General features: G+C 53.1%; 1 protein-coding gene across 1 annotated transcript in view; it reads right to left on the bottom strand.

Annotated features, from left to right (window-relative positions):
* RNF165 (ring finger protein 165) overlaps positions 1–14,517 on the bottom strand; it is a 40,974-nt gene extending 26,457 nt beyond the window's left edge. The window contains exon 1 of the mRNA XM_032595325.1: positions 14,466–14,517. Within this exon, the coding sequence (XP_032451216.1) occupies positions 14,466–14,517 (52 nt within the window). The remainder of the gene's footprint in view (positions 1–14,465) is intronic.
* Positions 14,518–17,246: the final 2,729 nt, after the last annotated feature.

Consider the following 17,246-nt stretch of genomic DNA (forward strand, 5'->3'; position numbering starts at 1 on the left):
ACACCAGGACATGATGCACACTCCCTGCAACACCTCCCAGTGCTTGATCGTAGTGATGCCGAACTGTTGTGGGAAGGCACAGAAAGGCTGGCCTGGGTGATAGGGAAGGGTGTATGGAGCACAGCAGCGAGGAGAGACCAAGCCTGGGTACTCGGGGCCCGAGCTTGGAGGCCGGAGCCCGGGGAACAGGGAGTCGACGTGAGCCACAAGTCAGACTCCCTGTACTACTCCACCTGGCCCTCCAGGGGCTTCCTCTTCCCTCTGCTGATATCAGAAGAATCCCATCTCCTGCGGCTGCTGAGCCTCCTGATGGCCCACACTGACTTCTCACATCTGAGATCCATGTGACAAGAAATGCATCCTTTGCGATCCATTCAGATGCAGAACGCTTGGGGGTGGGGGGGACACGGGAAGAAGAAGGGAGGGCTAAGTTGTGGGGAATCTTGAATCCCAAGACCAGGAGTCTGGGATATACTTCCTGAGCTGAGTACTTGATGACAGACCGGATAAAATCAGAGATAAAGAACGGGACGTGAGCCATCTGCCTAGAGCCCAGCTTCTTGGCTGCTCTTCCCGCCTCCTTACCTCCTCCAGGTAAATCGGCTTAACCCCTTTTGCCCCAGTCCGACCAACCCCCAGAGGCCTGTCCCCTGGCTCAGCCCCTTGGGCTGCCAGAGGTCTCCTTTCCTCCCACTCTGTGGTTTGGTTCCCTTACCAACAGAGCCAGGAAAGGAAGTGATATGCCCAGAGGGGTCCTTTGGAGCCCAGAGCAGCTTTCTGAATGGTTCCCCAGGGCCAATCTTTGATCTCTAATGAAAAGCTCAGCTTCTTCCAAGGAACTGAATTCTGGCTCTGAAACCACTGATGGGAGGGAAATTTCCATCCTAAGGAAGCCTACTTGCCCTTGGACAGGAAGCAATTAAACTGCATGCTTCCAACAAGCAGCAAAGGGCAAGCGTTTAGCTCTAGTTGCCGACTGGGCCAGGAGTAGGAGCCTGGAGCCTAGGAGGGAGTGGCCAGCCAGCAGCAGGCTGCTACCACAGAAGAAAATGCCTACGGGGATAAGGTAATCTTCCAGGCGTCCTCTAGCCCCGAAGATACCTCTTCTCCATCCAGTGCCAAAGATGGCTATAAAAATATTCCCAGTGGGCACCCGGGTGTCTCAGTCAGTTAAGTGTCCGACTTCAGCTCAGATCATGATTTCGTGGTTCGTGGGTTCGAGCCCCGGGTCGGGTTCTGGGCTGACAGCTCAGAGCCTGGAGCCTCTTTCAGATCCCGTCTCTCTCTCTCTCTCTCTCTCTCTCTCTCTCTCTCTCTCCCCATCCCTGCTCGCGCTCTCTCTCCGTCTCACAAACATGAATAAATGTGAAAAAACCAGACAAACATTCCCAGTGCACTCATAAAAAGGGCTTTTGGTGGAGGGCGTCTATGGTCAGGAGGCCTCGCTACCTGAGGGCGGAACCTGGGTCTATCTCATTTACCTATGTTCCTGGTGCCTGGCACAGATCCTAATACCCAGGAAGAACTTGCTGAATGAAAGAATGAATGAGTGAGTGAATGAAAATGAACAGTTGAATATGTAGGAAGGGGCATCTTGCTAAAAGCCTTGGTAGTGTGCAAACCATCTGCCCCCAGCGCGTCAGCACCCGCGGGCTCGCGGGCTTGCATGGCAGCAAAGGGGCTGATGGAGTTCAAGTGTAGGGCAGGAGGACTAACCCTGTGGGCACCACAGAAAGACTGAGGATTCTTTCCGTGAATCCCAGGGCCCAGATGCAAGTACCAGGACTGGGGTGGCCCAGCATGTGAGGCGGTCACCATGAATCACAAGCAAATACCTCATAAGAAGAAGCCGTTTCAGACCCAGAACAGGAGCCCTCCACCTGCCGCTCCTGGCTGCGGGAGGAGGAGTCCACACTGTTGGTGGCATTGGTTAGCTTCCGTAAACCGCGCGCAGCGAATCCCAGGTCATGAGTTCAGATACTCTCCTCATGGCCTTAATGCTCCAGTACATTTTTAAAAAACAGCGGCGCCTGAGTGGCTCAGTCGGTTAAGTGTCTGACTTCAGCTCAGGTGACGATCTCACGGTCCGTGAGTTCGAGCCCCGCGTTGGGCTCTGGGCTGATGCCTCAGAGCCTGGAGCCTGCTTCCAATTCTGTGTCTCCCTCTCTCTCTGCCCCTCCCCCGTTCATGCTCTGTCTCTCTCTGTCTCAAAAATAAATAAACGTTAAAAAAACAATTTTTAAAAATAAATAAATAAAAAACAGAAACCAAACCCCAACAACTTTCGAGAAGTGCCAGGACGCTTCCTGGACCTGGTCATATCAGCACCGCCTAGTGCCCATCAGGCAGACCAAGTTCAGCCAGCTGCTTCCATGGACTTTTCCTACCCAGGTGTGCAGGACATACGTGCCTCTGGCACAGAGGCCTGGCCCTATGAACACCCAGGCCAGGGCCGCGGGGAGTACCGTGCCTCTGCCTCCCATTTCCCACCGGGACGACTCCGTCTGCTCTGACCACACGTTCTCCTGCGCGCTCCTCCTGAGAAGAGTGTAGAAGAGCTTAGACGGAGGTCTTTCTCCGAAGCGGCTACGTTTGGGCGGGATCACGCTGCGAAGTGCTAATGGTGGGGTTTCAGGGGGAAGCCTGCGGGTCCACCCGCTGGGGGAGTCCTTGGCCTCCCCGTGCCCCTGAAAGCAAACCACATCTGTGGGTGGGCATCCGTTTGCTTTCAGAGGGAGCCAGGGGCACTGAAATTAGATCCCCGTCCATTACTGCTCATGAGGACCTAAGGCCGGCTCCCTGGGCTGTGAGGTGTGAGAGGGACAGAGACAGAGACAGAGACAGGAGGGAGGGAGGGAAGACCTTGGTTGAAATGCTTGAGGGAGCACAAAGGGGGGCAAGAGAGAGGGAAGGCTGGGAGAACAGAAAGGAGATGAGAAGACAGAAGGGGCAGAAGGAAGAGGGAGAGGACTTGGGAAGAGCAGAGCTACGGGGGTCTCACAACCTGCAGATCCCAGCTGCTTGATGGGCGACCAAGGCCCATCTCAAGTCACCTCCAGTGACTCTGTCAGTCCCTTGGCTGCCACTGGCTTGGCCTGTGACAGCACCTGCCTCCCCAGGCAGGCCGGGGCCAGCCGGGCCACCGGGCACCCAGCTCACCACGTGGTATCCTGCATACTCATTTCAGGCCAGTGTCCCTCCGACCGGGTCACCCCAGCTGGCCTAAGAGCCCAGCGGCCCCCGGACTCCGCCCGCCCGGAGGAGGGCCCCACACAAGCCCTCAGGAGACCGGCTGAGCCACCTCACTTCCCAGCTCTGGGCTGCAGCCTTCTGTCTGCAAAATGAGCGAGTAGTGCCTCTGGCCACCTGGCAGGGTGGACACCATGAGACATCACCGCGGAAGGTGCCTCACGGAGGACAAACACCGCTCACCCCTCTCAGGGAGGGGCCAGGGCCGGCCGCAGGGAACACCCACTCCTCCCAGGTCCCCTCTCTCCCCACCAAGCCCCAAGCATGGTCTACGATGAGATGTCAGGCAGGGGAGCGTGGCCAGGGCACCCCGCACCGGGGCTCCCTGCCCGCAGAGCCACCACGGCCGGCCTCCTACTCCTGGGGTGAACGCGGGGACAAGGAAGAGATTCATAGCCCAGCAAGGCACCGGAGCCAAAAATTCCCAGGAGAGAGGCACTGCCTTGGGTTAAGCATTGCTCTCTCACACTCCTGCTTTTAAGATGCAAATGTCCCCAAGAGGGCGACACTTTAAGTCCTTAAGGCGGAAGGCCATGCAGGGCTTTCTGTCGTCCACAGAGAATGGAAAGCCGGGGAGGTACAGAATGAGCTGCAGGGCTCAGAGAGAAAGACTACCTTCATGGCCTTTGCAGCTCTCTGCCTGGCCGCCCTGAGGATGAGAACAGCCAGACAGTACTTCTTCGCTGGGTCTGAAACTATCTGGCCACAGACTTGTATCTGATTCCAAACCCGACTTACTCATTCACCAAATATTTACTGCGTGCCTATTACGGGCGAGGCACAGTTCTAGATGCTAGGGATGCACCCATGAGCAAAACAGTCAAAAACCCTTGCCCTCATGGGACTGTGGTCTCGTTCTGTATGACAGCAGTGTGGTCACCACATGTGACTGTCAGCATGTGAAACGTGGCTAGTCTGAATTGGTATAAGCTGCCAGTGTGAAATGTGCACCAGACCTCCAAGACTTAGTAAAAACCAAAAGCTAACTTTCAAATGAAGTATACATTGAGATGAGTGATGTTGGCTATATTGGATTAAATAATATATATTGTTAAAACAAATCTCACCTCTTTCATTTTACTTTTTTAATGTGGCTGCTAGAAAAAAATTAAGTGATATATGTGTCCTACATTATATTTCTATTGGGCAATGTTGGTCTAGACCCTAAGGGGCTATATAAGAAAATATATCATTCATTGATGATGTTGCCAAGAGCTGTAGAGAAAACTGAAGCAGGGAAGGAGGAGGGGTGGGGAGAATGTGTCAATTTTAGATAGGATGGCCAGGAGGGCCTTCAGTGAGAGGGCGAGGTTTTTGTAAAGAGCTGAAGGAGGCCAAGGATTGGGGGTGAAGATATCCAGGAGAAGAGCTTTCCACGCAGACGGGTCTGCATTGCAAAGGCCCTGTGGTGAGAGAAGCCTGGCATGGTGAGGACCATCTGGAGGCCAGTGTGGGTGGGGCAGAGTGAGGTAGGGGACAGTGGTAGGAGTTTAGGTGAGGTGGATATTGGGAGTTCAGGGAAAACATTGTGCAGGCCCCCATTGGCTATTATAGGATGTTGGCTTTCACCCCAAGTGAGATTAGGAGCCAAAGGGGTGTCTGAGCAGAAAGTAATATGAGTTGGCTTGCTCCGGCTGCCATGTTGAGAATAGGCCATACGGACAAAAGGGAAGAAGCAGGTACCAAGAAAGAGGTGACGGTTTCTTGGACACTGGAGGGCATGGGGCAGAGGGAGGAAGGGAAAATATATGTCAAGGGTGGAGGTAACCAGATTTGCTAATAGATTGGATGTGGAATGTGAGATAGAGCGCAAGGCCGACTCCAGAGCCTCTGTGAGCAACAAAGGTTGTGTGGTTGACTGTTCAAAATAGTGGCCCCAATTCCTCCACTCTGGATAGACACGATTTTTGCAAGGCGATTTGTACCCGCCCCATCAAGAGGCAGAATCCATTTCTCCACCCCTTGAATCTGGGGTTGGCCGTGTGACCGACTTTGGCCACTAGAATGTAGTGAAAGTGACATCATGCCAGTTCTTAGCCTGGGTTTTAAGAGACCTTGCCTGTTCACACTTTTCTTGGACTCCTGCTTCTCCCTTATAAACAGGCCCAGGCTGTCCCACTGGAGAGTGAGAGACCTGCAAAGCTGGGGAAAACTCTCCTAGTGGAGGTCCTCCTACCCCAGTCGGTCCCAGCTCCCTGTGGATGTATGACTGAGCCCAGATAAGACCAAAGGTCCTGGCTGAGCTCAACCCAAATTATCAACTCACTGACTTGTGAGCTGAATAAATGGTTGTTGTTTTATTTTTTTATTTTTTATTTTATTTGAGAGAGAGAGAGAGAGAACATGAGTGGGGGAGAGGGGCAGAGGAAGGGAGAGAGAAAATCTTAAGCAGGTTCCATGCTCAGCATGGAGCCCAATGTGGGGCTCAATCCCACAACCCTGGGATCATGACCTGAACCGAAATCGAGAGTCAGCCACTCAACTGACTGAGCCACCCAGGTGCCCAATGGTTGTTGTTTTAAAGCCAAGCTTTAGAGTGGTTGTTATATAGGAAAAGCTAGCTGGTATAATAGATTTATTGATGCGGGGACCCAGTTTTGAGTTATGCTCTGTTTTGAATATGAGTCTGGATGTTTAGAGAGCAAAAGCCTCTCCTTCCCTCATCTCTTCTAGAGCACTTCAGAGGGGGCTAGATGGAATCTAGGTGCACACTGAACACTTACTGGATGGGTGGATAGATGGATGGATGCATGCATGCATGCGTGCATGCATGGATGACTTATTAATTGGTCCCTAAGCACCAGTCTGCAGTTGAACCTTGATTTCATAGCGCTTTCACCGGCAATAGCAGTGGAGAACTGAAACCTGCAGAGCCGTGAGCTTCCTTGAGAATGTGAAGCACTGATTTTTAGCCTGCTTTTTGACCTCCCACACCCAGCCTTTTCCCAGATGTGCTGGCAAAGAGACAAATCAATTGTTTTGTGTTTTTCCTGCTCTCCACCCCCATGACATGCTAATTAGCAGGGAAAATGCCAACAGCAAAGTCAAAAGGCTGAGGACAGTTCCCAACCCTGGGTAGACAGCTGGTGCAGCACTGGGCGTCCTGACTCTTCCATCCAAGGTTGGTGCCCATTTCCAGGGCCTTAGGCACTGTTTTCTGCCTCCCTGCTTGTCTTTCCTCCACCCCAGGTGCTCTGAATCCCTCAGGAACTCTGCTTCGGTACCTCTGTGATGCTGACAGTAATCTCAGTGCACCATGTCACTTCCCACAAAGCCTTTCCCAAATTCAGCCCCACAACCATCCAGCACAGTGCATTGTAGACATTACTTCCATTTTAGAGATGAAGAAACTGAGGCTCAAAGGGTTAGAAAGACTTACCAACATCCTTTGGCCCAGGGCTGGAAATGTGGAGCCTAGTTTTCTCATTCCAAGCCTGTCTTTCTTTCATTGTCTGCACCATCAAAATATGGGGCCAAGAACACTGAGGCGGGGGGCTCCATAAGCAATTCACTGGTAAGGTTACCATCTCAGGTCTCACGTGGGCATTTAGCTGATGTCAGTTAAACTCTGGCCAGTCTTCCAGGCCCAGGAAAGGGGACTCTCTGAAGAGACGCAGGCTCTCCCAGGCCCTGAAACTGTCCCTGCCCCCATCTCCTGGGCTCTAGCTGTCACCTGAAGCTCAGGGTGTCCATGAGCCAAGAATAAAGACCCATCTTACCAGGTTCTTCCGAGGTGCTTAAACCAAGTCCTGATGCCACACATACTCTCATGCAGCCCTGTGCAGGCTCCCCATCTGTAGTGCTCCCCATCTGCAATTCTGTGCATGTTCCCCATCTGTAGTGCCCCCCATTTGCAATTCTGTGCATGTTCCCCATCTGCAGTGCTCCCCATCTGCAATGCTATGGCGGCACAGAGTAAAGATGTTTACCGGGTACAAAGTGAGCCCCGAAGAACCTAATATGGCCTCTCACATGACCCTTCCCAGTTACCATTGCACCCTTCCCTCTCCACTAAGGCAAGAGAAGCCAAGAGGAGCAAGGGATTCCACATGCTGCATTTGCCCTTCTGGAGTCTGAGGGGTGTCGGGGGGAGGGGCAGCGTGCGCGCGTGTGTGCATGTGCACGCGTGCGTGCAAAAATGGGGGCAGCTGTGCCCTTGCATCCATCGCCTGCTCTGTGGCCTGCTGGAATTAGGCCTACTTGTTGGCAGTGGCTTCACATAGTCCTGCTTTGTCAGGTCAATCACGCCGCCGGACAGGAGAAGGGGGAGCAGACTGTCCCTCTAGGAAGCAGTGGGGTACATCTGCCCTGGGACTCAGGAGAGTCGCACTGAAGTCCAGTCTCACTCACTCACTCTCAGTGTGGCCTTAGGCAAGCAGCCTGGCCTCTCTGAATTCCAGCTTCCCAACCTACAAAACGGCACAAGGATGTTGCCGTCTGTTCATCCAGGATGGTCACGGGTTCAGAGGAGACATTCTGGGGTCAAGGGCTTTGAAAAATATACAACGGCTCACAGAAGGGAGGCTTGGGTAGGAAGGGCGTTACAACAGACGTTTACAGGAGCCTGAGGGTCCCGCAGTAACTTCAAGTCAAGTCTGCCACTAGGTTATAGTGTACATGCAGCAGATGATTTCTGGAAGATGACACGAGCTCTGACGGCAGTGGTTCCCATGAGGAGAGAGCACGGGTGGCTGATGGCAGGGGAGGGGAGGGGATGTGGTTTTCTCGGTCTATATACACCCTCTCTACCATGTGGCTTTGTGCCCTACACTGTGTGGGTTTTAAAATACACAAAGTAGCTTTTAAAAATAATAAATGTTAAGCACGGCAAAATGGGCAAGTCGGTTGGTCTTCAGCACTGTTCTGCCCCCCTTTCTATTCACTTTCTCACCCCAGGCTCCCAGGGTGCCCCACCCTGTCTCCCCCACCTCCCCCAGTTTCAGCTTTCCCCCTCTCCCCAATTTAAAGATAAGCAAACTGAGGCGCTAAGAAAGTCAACAACGGGCCATCACATTACCCCAGAGTGAACACAAGGTGTATTGGGGTTCAGTTCCACAGCCAGGGGGGCCCTCTGACCCCACGTAGCACCTACAACTCAGAACTGCTCTAGAAAGTCAATGGAAGCCCCTACAGTGGTGTGAGTTCAGACCCCATGGGACAGGCTGCAACAGACATACTTTGGGGTGGAGAGGGTCCTCCCAGGGCCCCTTGGATGTCACCACATGGTCTGCTTCTAGAGAAGGCTGGGCTTGAGTGAGGCTGCTTTATCGAAGGTGCTGCTTTGGGTGTGAACTTGAGAATCAGTGCCCTTGGAAAGGGTCGAGGCAACCCACCTTATTCTAATTCCACTCTAGACAGAAGAGGTCCTGGCAGGATTCCCGGCTTGCAGTGTTTGAACCAAACAATTTTGAAAACTGAGTTCAAGACCTGACACCCAAAGCCACAAGCCTTTACAGAGTGCCACAGAGCATGGCCACACTTCCCACCCACCGCCCCCCCACTCCCCGCCCTCAGCAAAGGCAGGAAGGTGTCTGGAACACCTCCACCTTCTCAGAGAGCTGTGCTGTTTGAAGCTGAAGCCTCACTAATTCCTGAACATTGGGAATTCTGGCAAGGTTGAGAGCGGTGGGTTGAGGATCCTTGTCAGGGAGAGACAAAGGATCTTCCAGTGACCTTGGCCAGGGGGGCTCCCCTTTGGGCCTCTGTGTCCTCACCTGTAACAGGGCACAGTGATATTTGGCCCACAGGTGTGATATCTAGAGCATGGAAGGCATTCACCCCATGATGGCTGGTAACGGCAACTCCATATCCGCCACAGCTCCTGCCTAAGGTGGCCTTGTCCTTCTCCGAGAGTGAGGGGTCGTCAGGACCACCAGCAAGGCCCTTCCTGTCTTCCCTGCATCCCCCGCAAGGGGAGCATTTCACTGCCAGCCCATGGCTGAAGCTGCTGGGGGCTGGGGGGCGGGGGGGCGGGAAGTGCACAAGTGGAAAGAACCAGACAAACGAGGGTGCCTCCGAGGTGGTGCCACTCAGAGAGGCTGGCCTCCCTGGAGCCCTCTCCCCACCCAGGGCTACACGCAGTATGCGGCTCAGCTCCCAGAGGGACGCTGGACAGGTGGGTGCCTGCTCTCTGCTCTGACTCCCGCTGTCTTCAAAGCCCGACAGGCAGCTGTGAGCCGCTACCAAGAGTCAAAGACAGTGGCAGATGGCAGACAGGCAGGGACATGTTTGCCTGCTGGCCTAGTGGTGAGCCTCTGGGGCTGCCAGGCAACCAAGAGACCAGGGCTGCTGGGCTGCCTCCGGCCAGCTGGGCAGCCGGCCCAATAACCGAGATGCATCCCTTCTACCCCACGGCCCGTGGAGTCCACACTTCCCCAATCCGGGACATGTGGTGGTCATGGCCGGATTCACAGGCGGCTGCCCAGTCGATGTGATTTTGAAGGACGAGGGTGGGGAGACTTAAACTTTGGTTAAACTTGGGGTGGGGGAAGTTGTTCTTTGATTCCCAAGGCTCCGAGATGAGCCATTCTCTCCCGCTGAGCTTGAGATCTGCACTCGGGGAAGAGAGGGCGTTTAAAAATAGCACGGCTGACTTGAATACCTCTGCTCCCTGCCTGCTGCAAGTCAGATCCAATTACTCTGCTGACAAGAGGCTTTTAGCCCAGGGAGCTTGGCATCTTTGATGCCACTCCAGGGGGCCAGATGCCATGGTTCCCTCCGGTCCCTCCTCCTCCCAGTGGGCCTCCACGAGTCCAGGAGAAAGGGACCAAGGGGATGTGAAGATCACAAACGCACGTGGCTCAGCCCTAGGCCATAACTTGGCTGTATCTGGTTTCCCCGAATGACACCCCTTGTAATTAAAGTATATGTCACATGCGATATTCTTATTAGTTTCAGGTGCACAACGTACACATTATGAAATGATGGCCACGTTAAGGGTACTTGCCATCTGTCACCATACAAAGTCATTGAAATATCGTTACCTGCATTCCCTGTGCTGTACTTTTCATCCCTGTGACTTACTGACTTTTTAACGGTAAGTTTGTACCTCTTCAACCCCTTCGTGTATTTCACCCAACGCCTCAGGCCCCTCCGCCCCTCTGCCACCACCAGTTGTTCTCTGTGTTTATAAGTCTGCTTCTTTTTCGTTTTGCTGTTTGGCTTTTCAGATTCCACCTCTAAGTGAAATAATATGGTATTTGTCTTTCTCTGTCCGACTTATTTCACTTAGCATAATACCCTCAAGGTCTGGGGTGCCTCAGTGGCTCAGTTGGTTAAGCTGCACACTCTTGATTGCAGCTCAGGTCATGACCTCGGTTTGTGAGATGGAGCCCCACATAGGGCTCCATGCTGACAGTGCACGGAGCCTGGTTGTGATTCTCTCTCTGTTCCACCCTCATTCACGCTTACTCTCTCTCGAAATAAATAAATAAACTTAAAAAAAAAAAACCTAAAAAAAAAAATCCCAAGGTCTATCCGTGTTGTCACAAACCGTCAAGATTTCATTCTTTTTTTTTTTAATTTTTTTGTTTACACTTACTTATTTTTGGGAGACAGAGAGAGACAGCGCATGAGTGGGGGAGGGGCAGAGAGAGAAGGAGACACAGGATCTGAAGCAGGCTCCAGGCTCCGAGTCGTCAGCACAGAGCCCGACACGGGGCTCGAACCCACAAACCGCAAGATCATGACCAGAGCCGAAGTCGAACGCTCAACCGACTGAGCCACCCAGGCGCCCCAGGATTTCATTCTTGAACACACCCCGTCTTGTTCACACTGGGTGAACAGCCCAAATATAGGACCCATGCCTGAGTTTCCACCAGTATAGGCTCAGCCCTTCAGAATGTGAAGACCTTTTCAAGACTCCCCCACTAAGATCCAAGTGAGCCTCTCTGGGGTGGGTGGCTTATCACAGTTGAGGACACATATAGAGTATCAACTCCATGAGGCAGGACCTCCATTGTCCGGCTCACTGCTGGCACTCAGTAGGTACTTAACAAATGTATGTTGAAATGGTCAGTGGTAAACTTCCTCTCAACTGCAAGTGTGAGAAACGATCTACTGATCCAGAAGCAGGGGTCCTATTAATGATAGTCATATGGCATTACGTCACCAACAAAGGCCAAGTGCAGAGGCCCCTAGGAAATCTTGTCTCTTTTCCTTCTCCAGCCAACGCCACTATAGTTTCATCTTTCGGCAAACTGGCCCCACCTGAAGCAGCTTGCCAGTGACCCTGTTAACCAGCAAACGCTAGACCTGAAACTGTCGCCTGCAAGCCTCACTCCACCCGCCCGTGGAGCCGTCCTCTCCTATGTACTCTGCTTCTCTCCCTTGAAATCATTGGATGCCCAGGAAATGGAAACTAAGAGAGCTGTCACTGAGAGAGAAGGGGGGATCTGTAGGGCACGACTTGCCCATCTTGTCTACGACACTTGTCACCTTCTATCCTGTGCTCTGTCACAAGAGGTCTTGTCTGAGCAGTTTCCCCTGGGGGGAGGCAGGGATTTGGTCATCTGCCACCCATGCACAGCCAGCATCTGGCTTACAGTGGTGCTCAGGAGATGTCTGATTAAAGAATACGTGTGTGTGTGCGCGTGTATGTGTGTGTGTGTGAGAGAGAGAGAGAGAGAGAGAGAGAGAGAGAGAGAGAGAAGGGCCCTGTACATGTTGCAGGATCCGGGGACTCCTTGCTGACCACTTTCATCAGCCTGGACAACTGAGGAAATGATGCATAAAAGTAGGCTCACCGTGTGCTATGCCCATGACAAGAGTGGAAGGGACAAGAGGCATTTCCTTTCCTTGGTCATTTTACACTTCCTTTGTGACGGATTTCCATTTGTGTGTCAGAGAGGCCCTCCCCCTTAGCTAAGCCCTTGGAGGGTTATTGGTGACAGCTTTGAGTGTTTCTGGGCATGGCTCCAGGTCACCACCAAGATCTAGGCCCTACCAGCATCTTCCTGGGGTGAAATTACCATAAGCATCAGAGCCTCGTTATGCTAAGGACGAGGATCCTTCACCGAAGGCCTGGACAGTGAGTTTGCCCCTCAGTCTCACAGCCTGAGGGACTCTGACCTTCCCAGTGACACACACAGCTGGCTATTCTCCTTTTTCTTCTCCTCCACCCTGACCGTGGGAGGCAAGGCATGTGTTCACAGATGCTGGAATGATGTCAGTTGCCGGCATATCACTGGTAAGACACTGAACACCAGAGACTCTCTCATTCTCGCTATCTCTCTCTCTCTCTCCTTTCTGAAATTGGGGTGGGAAGCATCCCAGGAACGGAGCCTGACAAGAAGCCCAGCCCAGCTAAACATTCGGTACCTTAAGAAATGGGAGCAGCAGCACAGCAAGACTCTAATGTCACGTAGCCTTAGAGGTGGCAGGTGGCAGGTAGATTGGAGGGCTCGTCAAGGAATCCCACCCACCGCCCCACCACGTGAGTAAGGTAGCAGGGCCCACGACTTGGCAGTAGGATTATAACCGGTGCAGCCACTGTGGAGAGACATCTGGAAATGGACATGAACATCACAAACGCACAACCCCTGGCAATGGCCGCTCCGCTCGGCACCCTACAGCTCAGCGCGTACAAGTCCGGAGAGATACATGTACAAAATGTGCACAGTGGCTTGTGAGACTGTGAACAACCGGGTGTCCGTGGATAGGGAACGTGTATTCAGAGAACACGGTGCTGTCATGAGGAAGAATGACCATGATCTCCAGGACGCCTTGAAGTGAAGAAAGCAAGGAGTCTGAAAGGCCTCCGGATCCTTCGTCTCGTAAATGGGGAGGTTAAGACCACGAGAGGACAATGAGTGGCAGAAAGCCACCACCCTGCCACCACCCCGCGGCCCCTTAGCCTCCCCACCCAGTACTTAACAACACAGAGCCAGACAATTCTTTCCCTATCGAAATCAAACCTCAGTGTCACTGCTTTAGTGCCTTTCCTCCTGCACTGTCCTTGGCTACAGTAAGGAAGTGTGTGTCACCCCCCTTCACTTGCACATAGATGTGCCCCAAACCTCAAAGCCTCCTTCCATCCCCTTCCTTCACTGCTCAGAAGATCACACCAGTCAAACAGGACTTGCTTGTTCTAGATTATGGTGGCTTCCACACTGTCTTGTTGTGGTCAGGGTATCTCAGATCACGGTACCTCTTTTTTCCCCCCTTAAGTGGAAAACAAATTTGCGGACCATCCTTTCTTTAGGGGCAGTAAGGATATCGATGTTCTTTTTTCTCGATCTTGAAGGTTTCTAGTGATAATGATGGCCGGTGTGTATATTGCACCCAGTGTGTGCCAGGCACGTTAGATGCTGCTAACATATTAACTCGTGTCATCCTCAGGATTGCACGGTGTGGCTGCCGCTATTATTCCCACTTGCCCAGTGAGAAAACCAAGGCACAGTGGGGGCAAGTAACTAGCCCAAGGGCACACATGAGGGAGGACATGGCCCTGCGGGCAGATAGGCAGTGTCTAGGGAACTGCGACTTGAAACAGAAACCACCAATTGCAAAGAGGCCCGTGTGATGATTCATAAAACAGAAAAACGGCACAGCGCAGACTAGCTAAGCTCAAATGCTTTGACACCAGCTCATCCACACCCATCTGTTCCAAGAGAAGCCCACAGACAAACTGATCTGACGGCAAATCCGAGCAGGCTTGCGTGTGCTAAAGATGTGACTTCTGACTGTTCAGCAACCCACTAGTTTACCGACTCTGATCAAGACCGTGCTGGGATTCTTTCCAGCCCCCAAACTCTGGGTGCACCCCTTCTTTTTTTTTGATATAATTTACTGTCAGATTGGTTTCCATACCACACGCAGTGCTCATCCCAACGAGTAGGGTGCGCCCCTTCTTTAGCGCCCTGTTTGGAGGTGCCCCGCAGTTGCCCAGGATGCGTGCCCTCACTTGCTGCCGCAGGCTAATACCCCTGACTGGGTTGGGATACAGGTGTGTTCCCGCTGGTCTTGGCCGGTGGGTTTTGACGCGATAGACGTGGAATTTGAATCTCGGAAATCAGGTTCTCCGTGCTGAGTGTTTCACCTCTAGAGACCCTCTCCTGCCTCCAGGCTGTCATTATAGATGCCGTGGGCCAAGCTGATGCCAGTCGGATCAGCCCGAGACCAGCTCTGGCTGAGCAGAGAGGAGGTAGGACTTGGCAGATTTCCCTCCTGGCCTCTTTACTATTCCTTGAAGCAGACCTGAGATTCCTCCCGCTCACCTTTCCCTGAATCAGCAGCCTCCATCACAGCACCTCGTTCGGCTACCTTCATGGTTCCCTGCTCAGCCCAGGACGGGTGCCACCCATCACTCCTGACTCCAGCTCACCGCTCCCACTCACTGAGCCACTTCCAGGCCTCCATACATATTGGAGCTTTCCTGTCTCCAAATATCCCCCCAGGGTATCCCCCCCCCCCAAACTGAAATGCAGCCCCCTTCTCCGACGCCCATCTTCCAAGACTTCAGTGTTCAGCCACCATCCTACCTCCCCCAGGAAGCCTTCTCTGACTCCCTCACCGGACCTTTGCCCCCCCGGATTGCTGAAGGCGCGATCAATCTCTGTGTTTCTCAAAGGACAAGGTCCCCCGAAGCAGCATCACATCTGTGATGACATAATGCCTGTGAAATCACCCAACTTTTTACCTGAGTGGATCTTGTCACCTTACCTAGAATATATGCTCCTTCCAAGCAGGAGTTCCCTGACATGCCTCAAGACATCGAGCCCAGGCCCAGCAAGTGCTTCCCTGCCCTTAATTTTTAAAATCCAGCTATGAATAGCAGCTGTGATTCATTTTTTTCCCCATGCAAGCCGCTGCTGGAGCCATGGGTCTGGAAACAGCCTCTGCATTAGAGGAGATTAACCTTCAACTTCAAAACAAAAACAAACAACAACAACAACATCAACAAAATCAACAAACTAACCAAGACCTCATCTGCCTAAGGAGAAAATCTACAAGGAAATACACAGACAGGTTAACATGGTCTTGTTGGGTGATGGAGTCAGGAATGATATTTTCCAAATTTCTTGTTACATGATTTTATAACAGGAGAAGAAGTAAAGGCACAGGCTGATAATAAAGATAGCATGCACCAAAGAGAGAAAGCCCACGGGAGCAAGCCAGACAGAGCTAATTCCCAGGCCAGGCCAGGCCAGCCCGAGTGGCCACACTCGGGTGGGGTGTCAGGAGACTGGCTCAGAGGGGACACCTGCTTCCTCCAAAGGCCTGGGGGGTCTGAAGCAGAGGCCCAAGCCAGAGGTGGTGTCCCGCCCTGTGGGGTGAAGGCCACACACGTCCTGGGAAGGGAGGCGGTGGCCCCCGTTCACGGAGCCCAGTATTTCAAATAGATCTCAAACGCTGGGGAATTCAAGGCAGATCAAAAGATGCCCAACTCTATGCGGTAGGATGCAATTTATATATAGTCCTCATTTCCCCCAAGAGCTGGGAGAGGCAGGGGCAAAAGTCAGGTTTGAGAAGGTTTTAGATAACTCTTAAATAAGAGCTCCATAAATAGCCATTTTTAAAGGGAAACTAGGCTGTTCAGGGACAGAAGGAGGGTGATATCAGCAAAGACAAGCACGTTTGGCCTCCCGGTCCGCCTCAGGGTTCTGGGCTGGATGGGTGGGTGCCGGGGGCTGCATGCCGCGTGCCCTCACTGCCCACTCCCAGGCACCAGCCAGGCCCCGCCCCAAGGACGGCAGCTCCTCGGGACAGGACCAAAAGAGGCCCCCCCCCCCCGCCCAACATCTGGCCTCACTGCTGTTGGTAGGCCCTGTGCCCAGGCTTCAGCTCAGGCCCACCTCTGATCCCACTGTGATCAAACGTGTCAGCCTGGGCACTGAGCACCACCCCCTGACCCAGATCCTGGTGTTCTAGCTCCTAACCTGCCACCACCTGGCAGGGTGACCCTGGGCAGGGCAGGCCTCTGTAAATGAGCCACATGAGAGGCTCTCTATGAATTCTTCGAGTTCTAATGCTTCGTCCCACTGCAAGGACACCCTGGTTTCCCGGAGGCCTGGGACTGAGGACCGAAGGGCTGCACATCCTGGAGAGGCTCAGCTCCAGCTGGCCGGCCCCAGCCAGCACCCACGAGGTCAGTGGCGACTAGAGGTGGGGAGCCAGCCCAGGTGGGGGCCACCTGACGGTGGAGCCGCTCCCCTGCCCAGGACGCCCAGTCCCCAGATGGTGGCCGCTCTCTGAGGAGGCTGTAAAGGGCTGGCTGTGCAGAAGGAGAAGTTTCTGAGCAGGAGGGAGATGAGAAAGGGGACACGTGTGTGTGAGGCTGTGTGTTTAAATGAGTGTGTGAGTGTGCACAGGTGTGTGAGCAGGAGTGAGTGTGTGTGATGAGGGGAGCGTGTGAGTCGGTTGCATGAGTGTGTGGGTGGGTGAGGGTGTACACAATGTGTGTGTGTGTGTGTGTGTACTAGTGTGTGTGTGTATATGAGGGGAGTGTGTGCACGCACAAGCATGTGAGGGTAGTGAGGGTATGTGTATGTCAGTGTGCAAATATGTACAGGTGTGTGAGTGTGTACGGAGGGAGTGTGCATGTGCGTGGAAGGGGCCTGTGAATGTGTTTATGGATGTGTGTCGAAGGGATACATAATGTGTGTGTAAATGTGTTCCAGTGTGTGAGTGTGTCTGATAGGAGTGTGTAAAGATGTACACGTGGGTGTGGGTACGTACGTGAGTGTGTGGTTATGTACAAGTGTGAGTGTGTGGATAAGTGTGTGAAGGTGCACACGCGTGTGGGTGTAGGTGTGACTGTGTACACGTGTGTGAGTGTGGACACGTGAGGGGACCACGTGGTGTGTGTGGATGAGTGTGTGAGGGCATGCGCATGTGCACAAATCGCAGCGGAATCTTACTGGGTGGGAGAAAGGGAGATTCGTTTCGGGGAAGGTCTTACATACAAATAACTCTAGAAAACAGCTCTCCTCCCGGAAGTAACCCCGAATCTCTGCAGCCAGCCCCAAACACTAAGACGTCAGCCAGCGTGTCCCATG

Source organism: Lynx canadensis, chromosome D3, assembly GCF_007474595.2.
Source record: "Lynx canadensis isolate LIC74 chromosome D3, mLynCan4.pri.v2, whole genome shotgun sequence".
Classification (NCBI taxonomy): Eukaryota; Metazoa; Chordata; class Mammalia; order Carnivora; family Felidae; genus Lynx; species Lynx canadensis.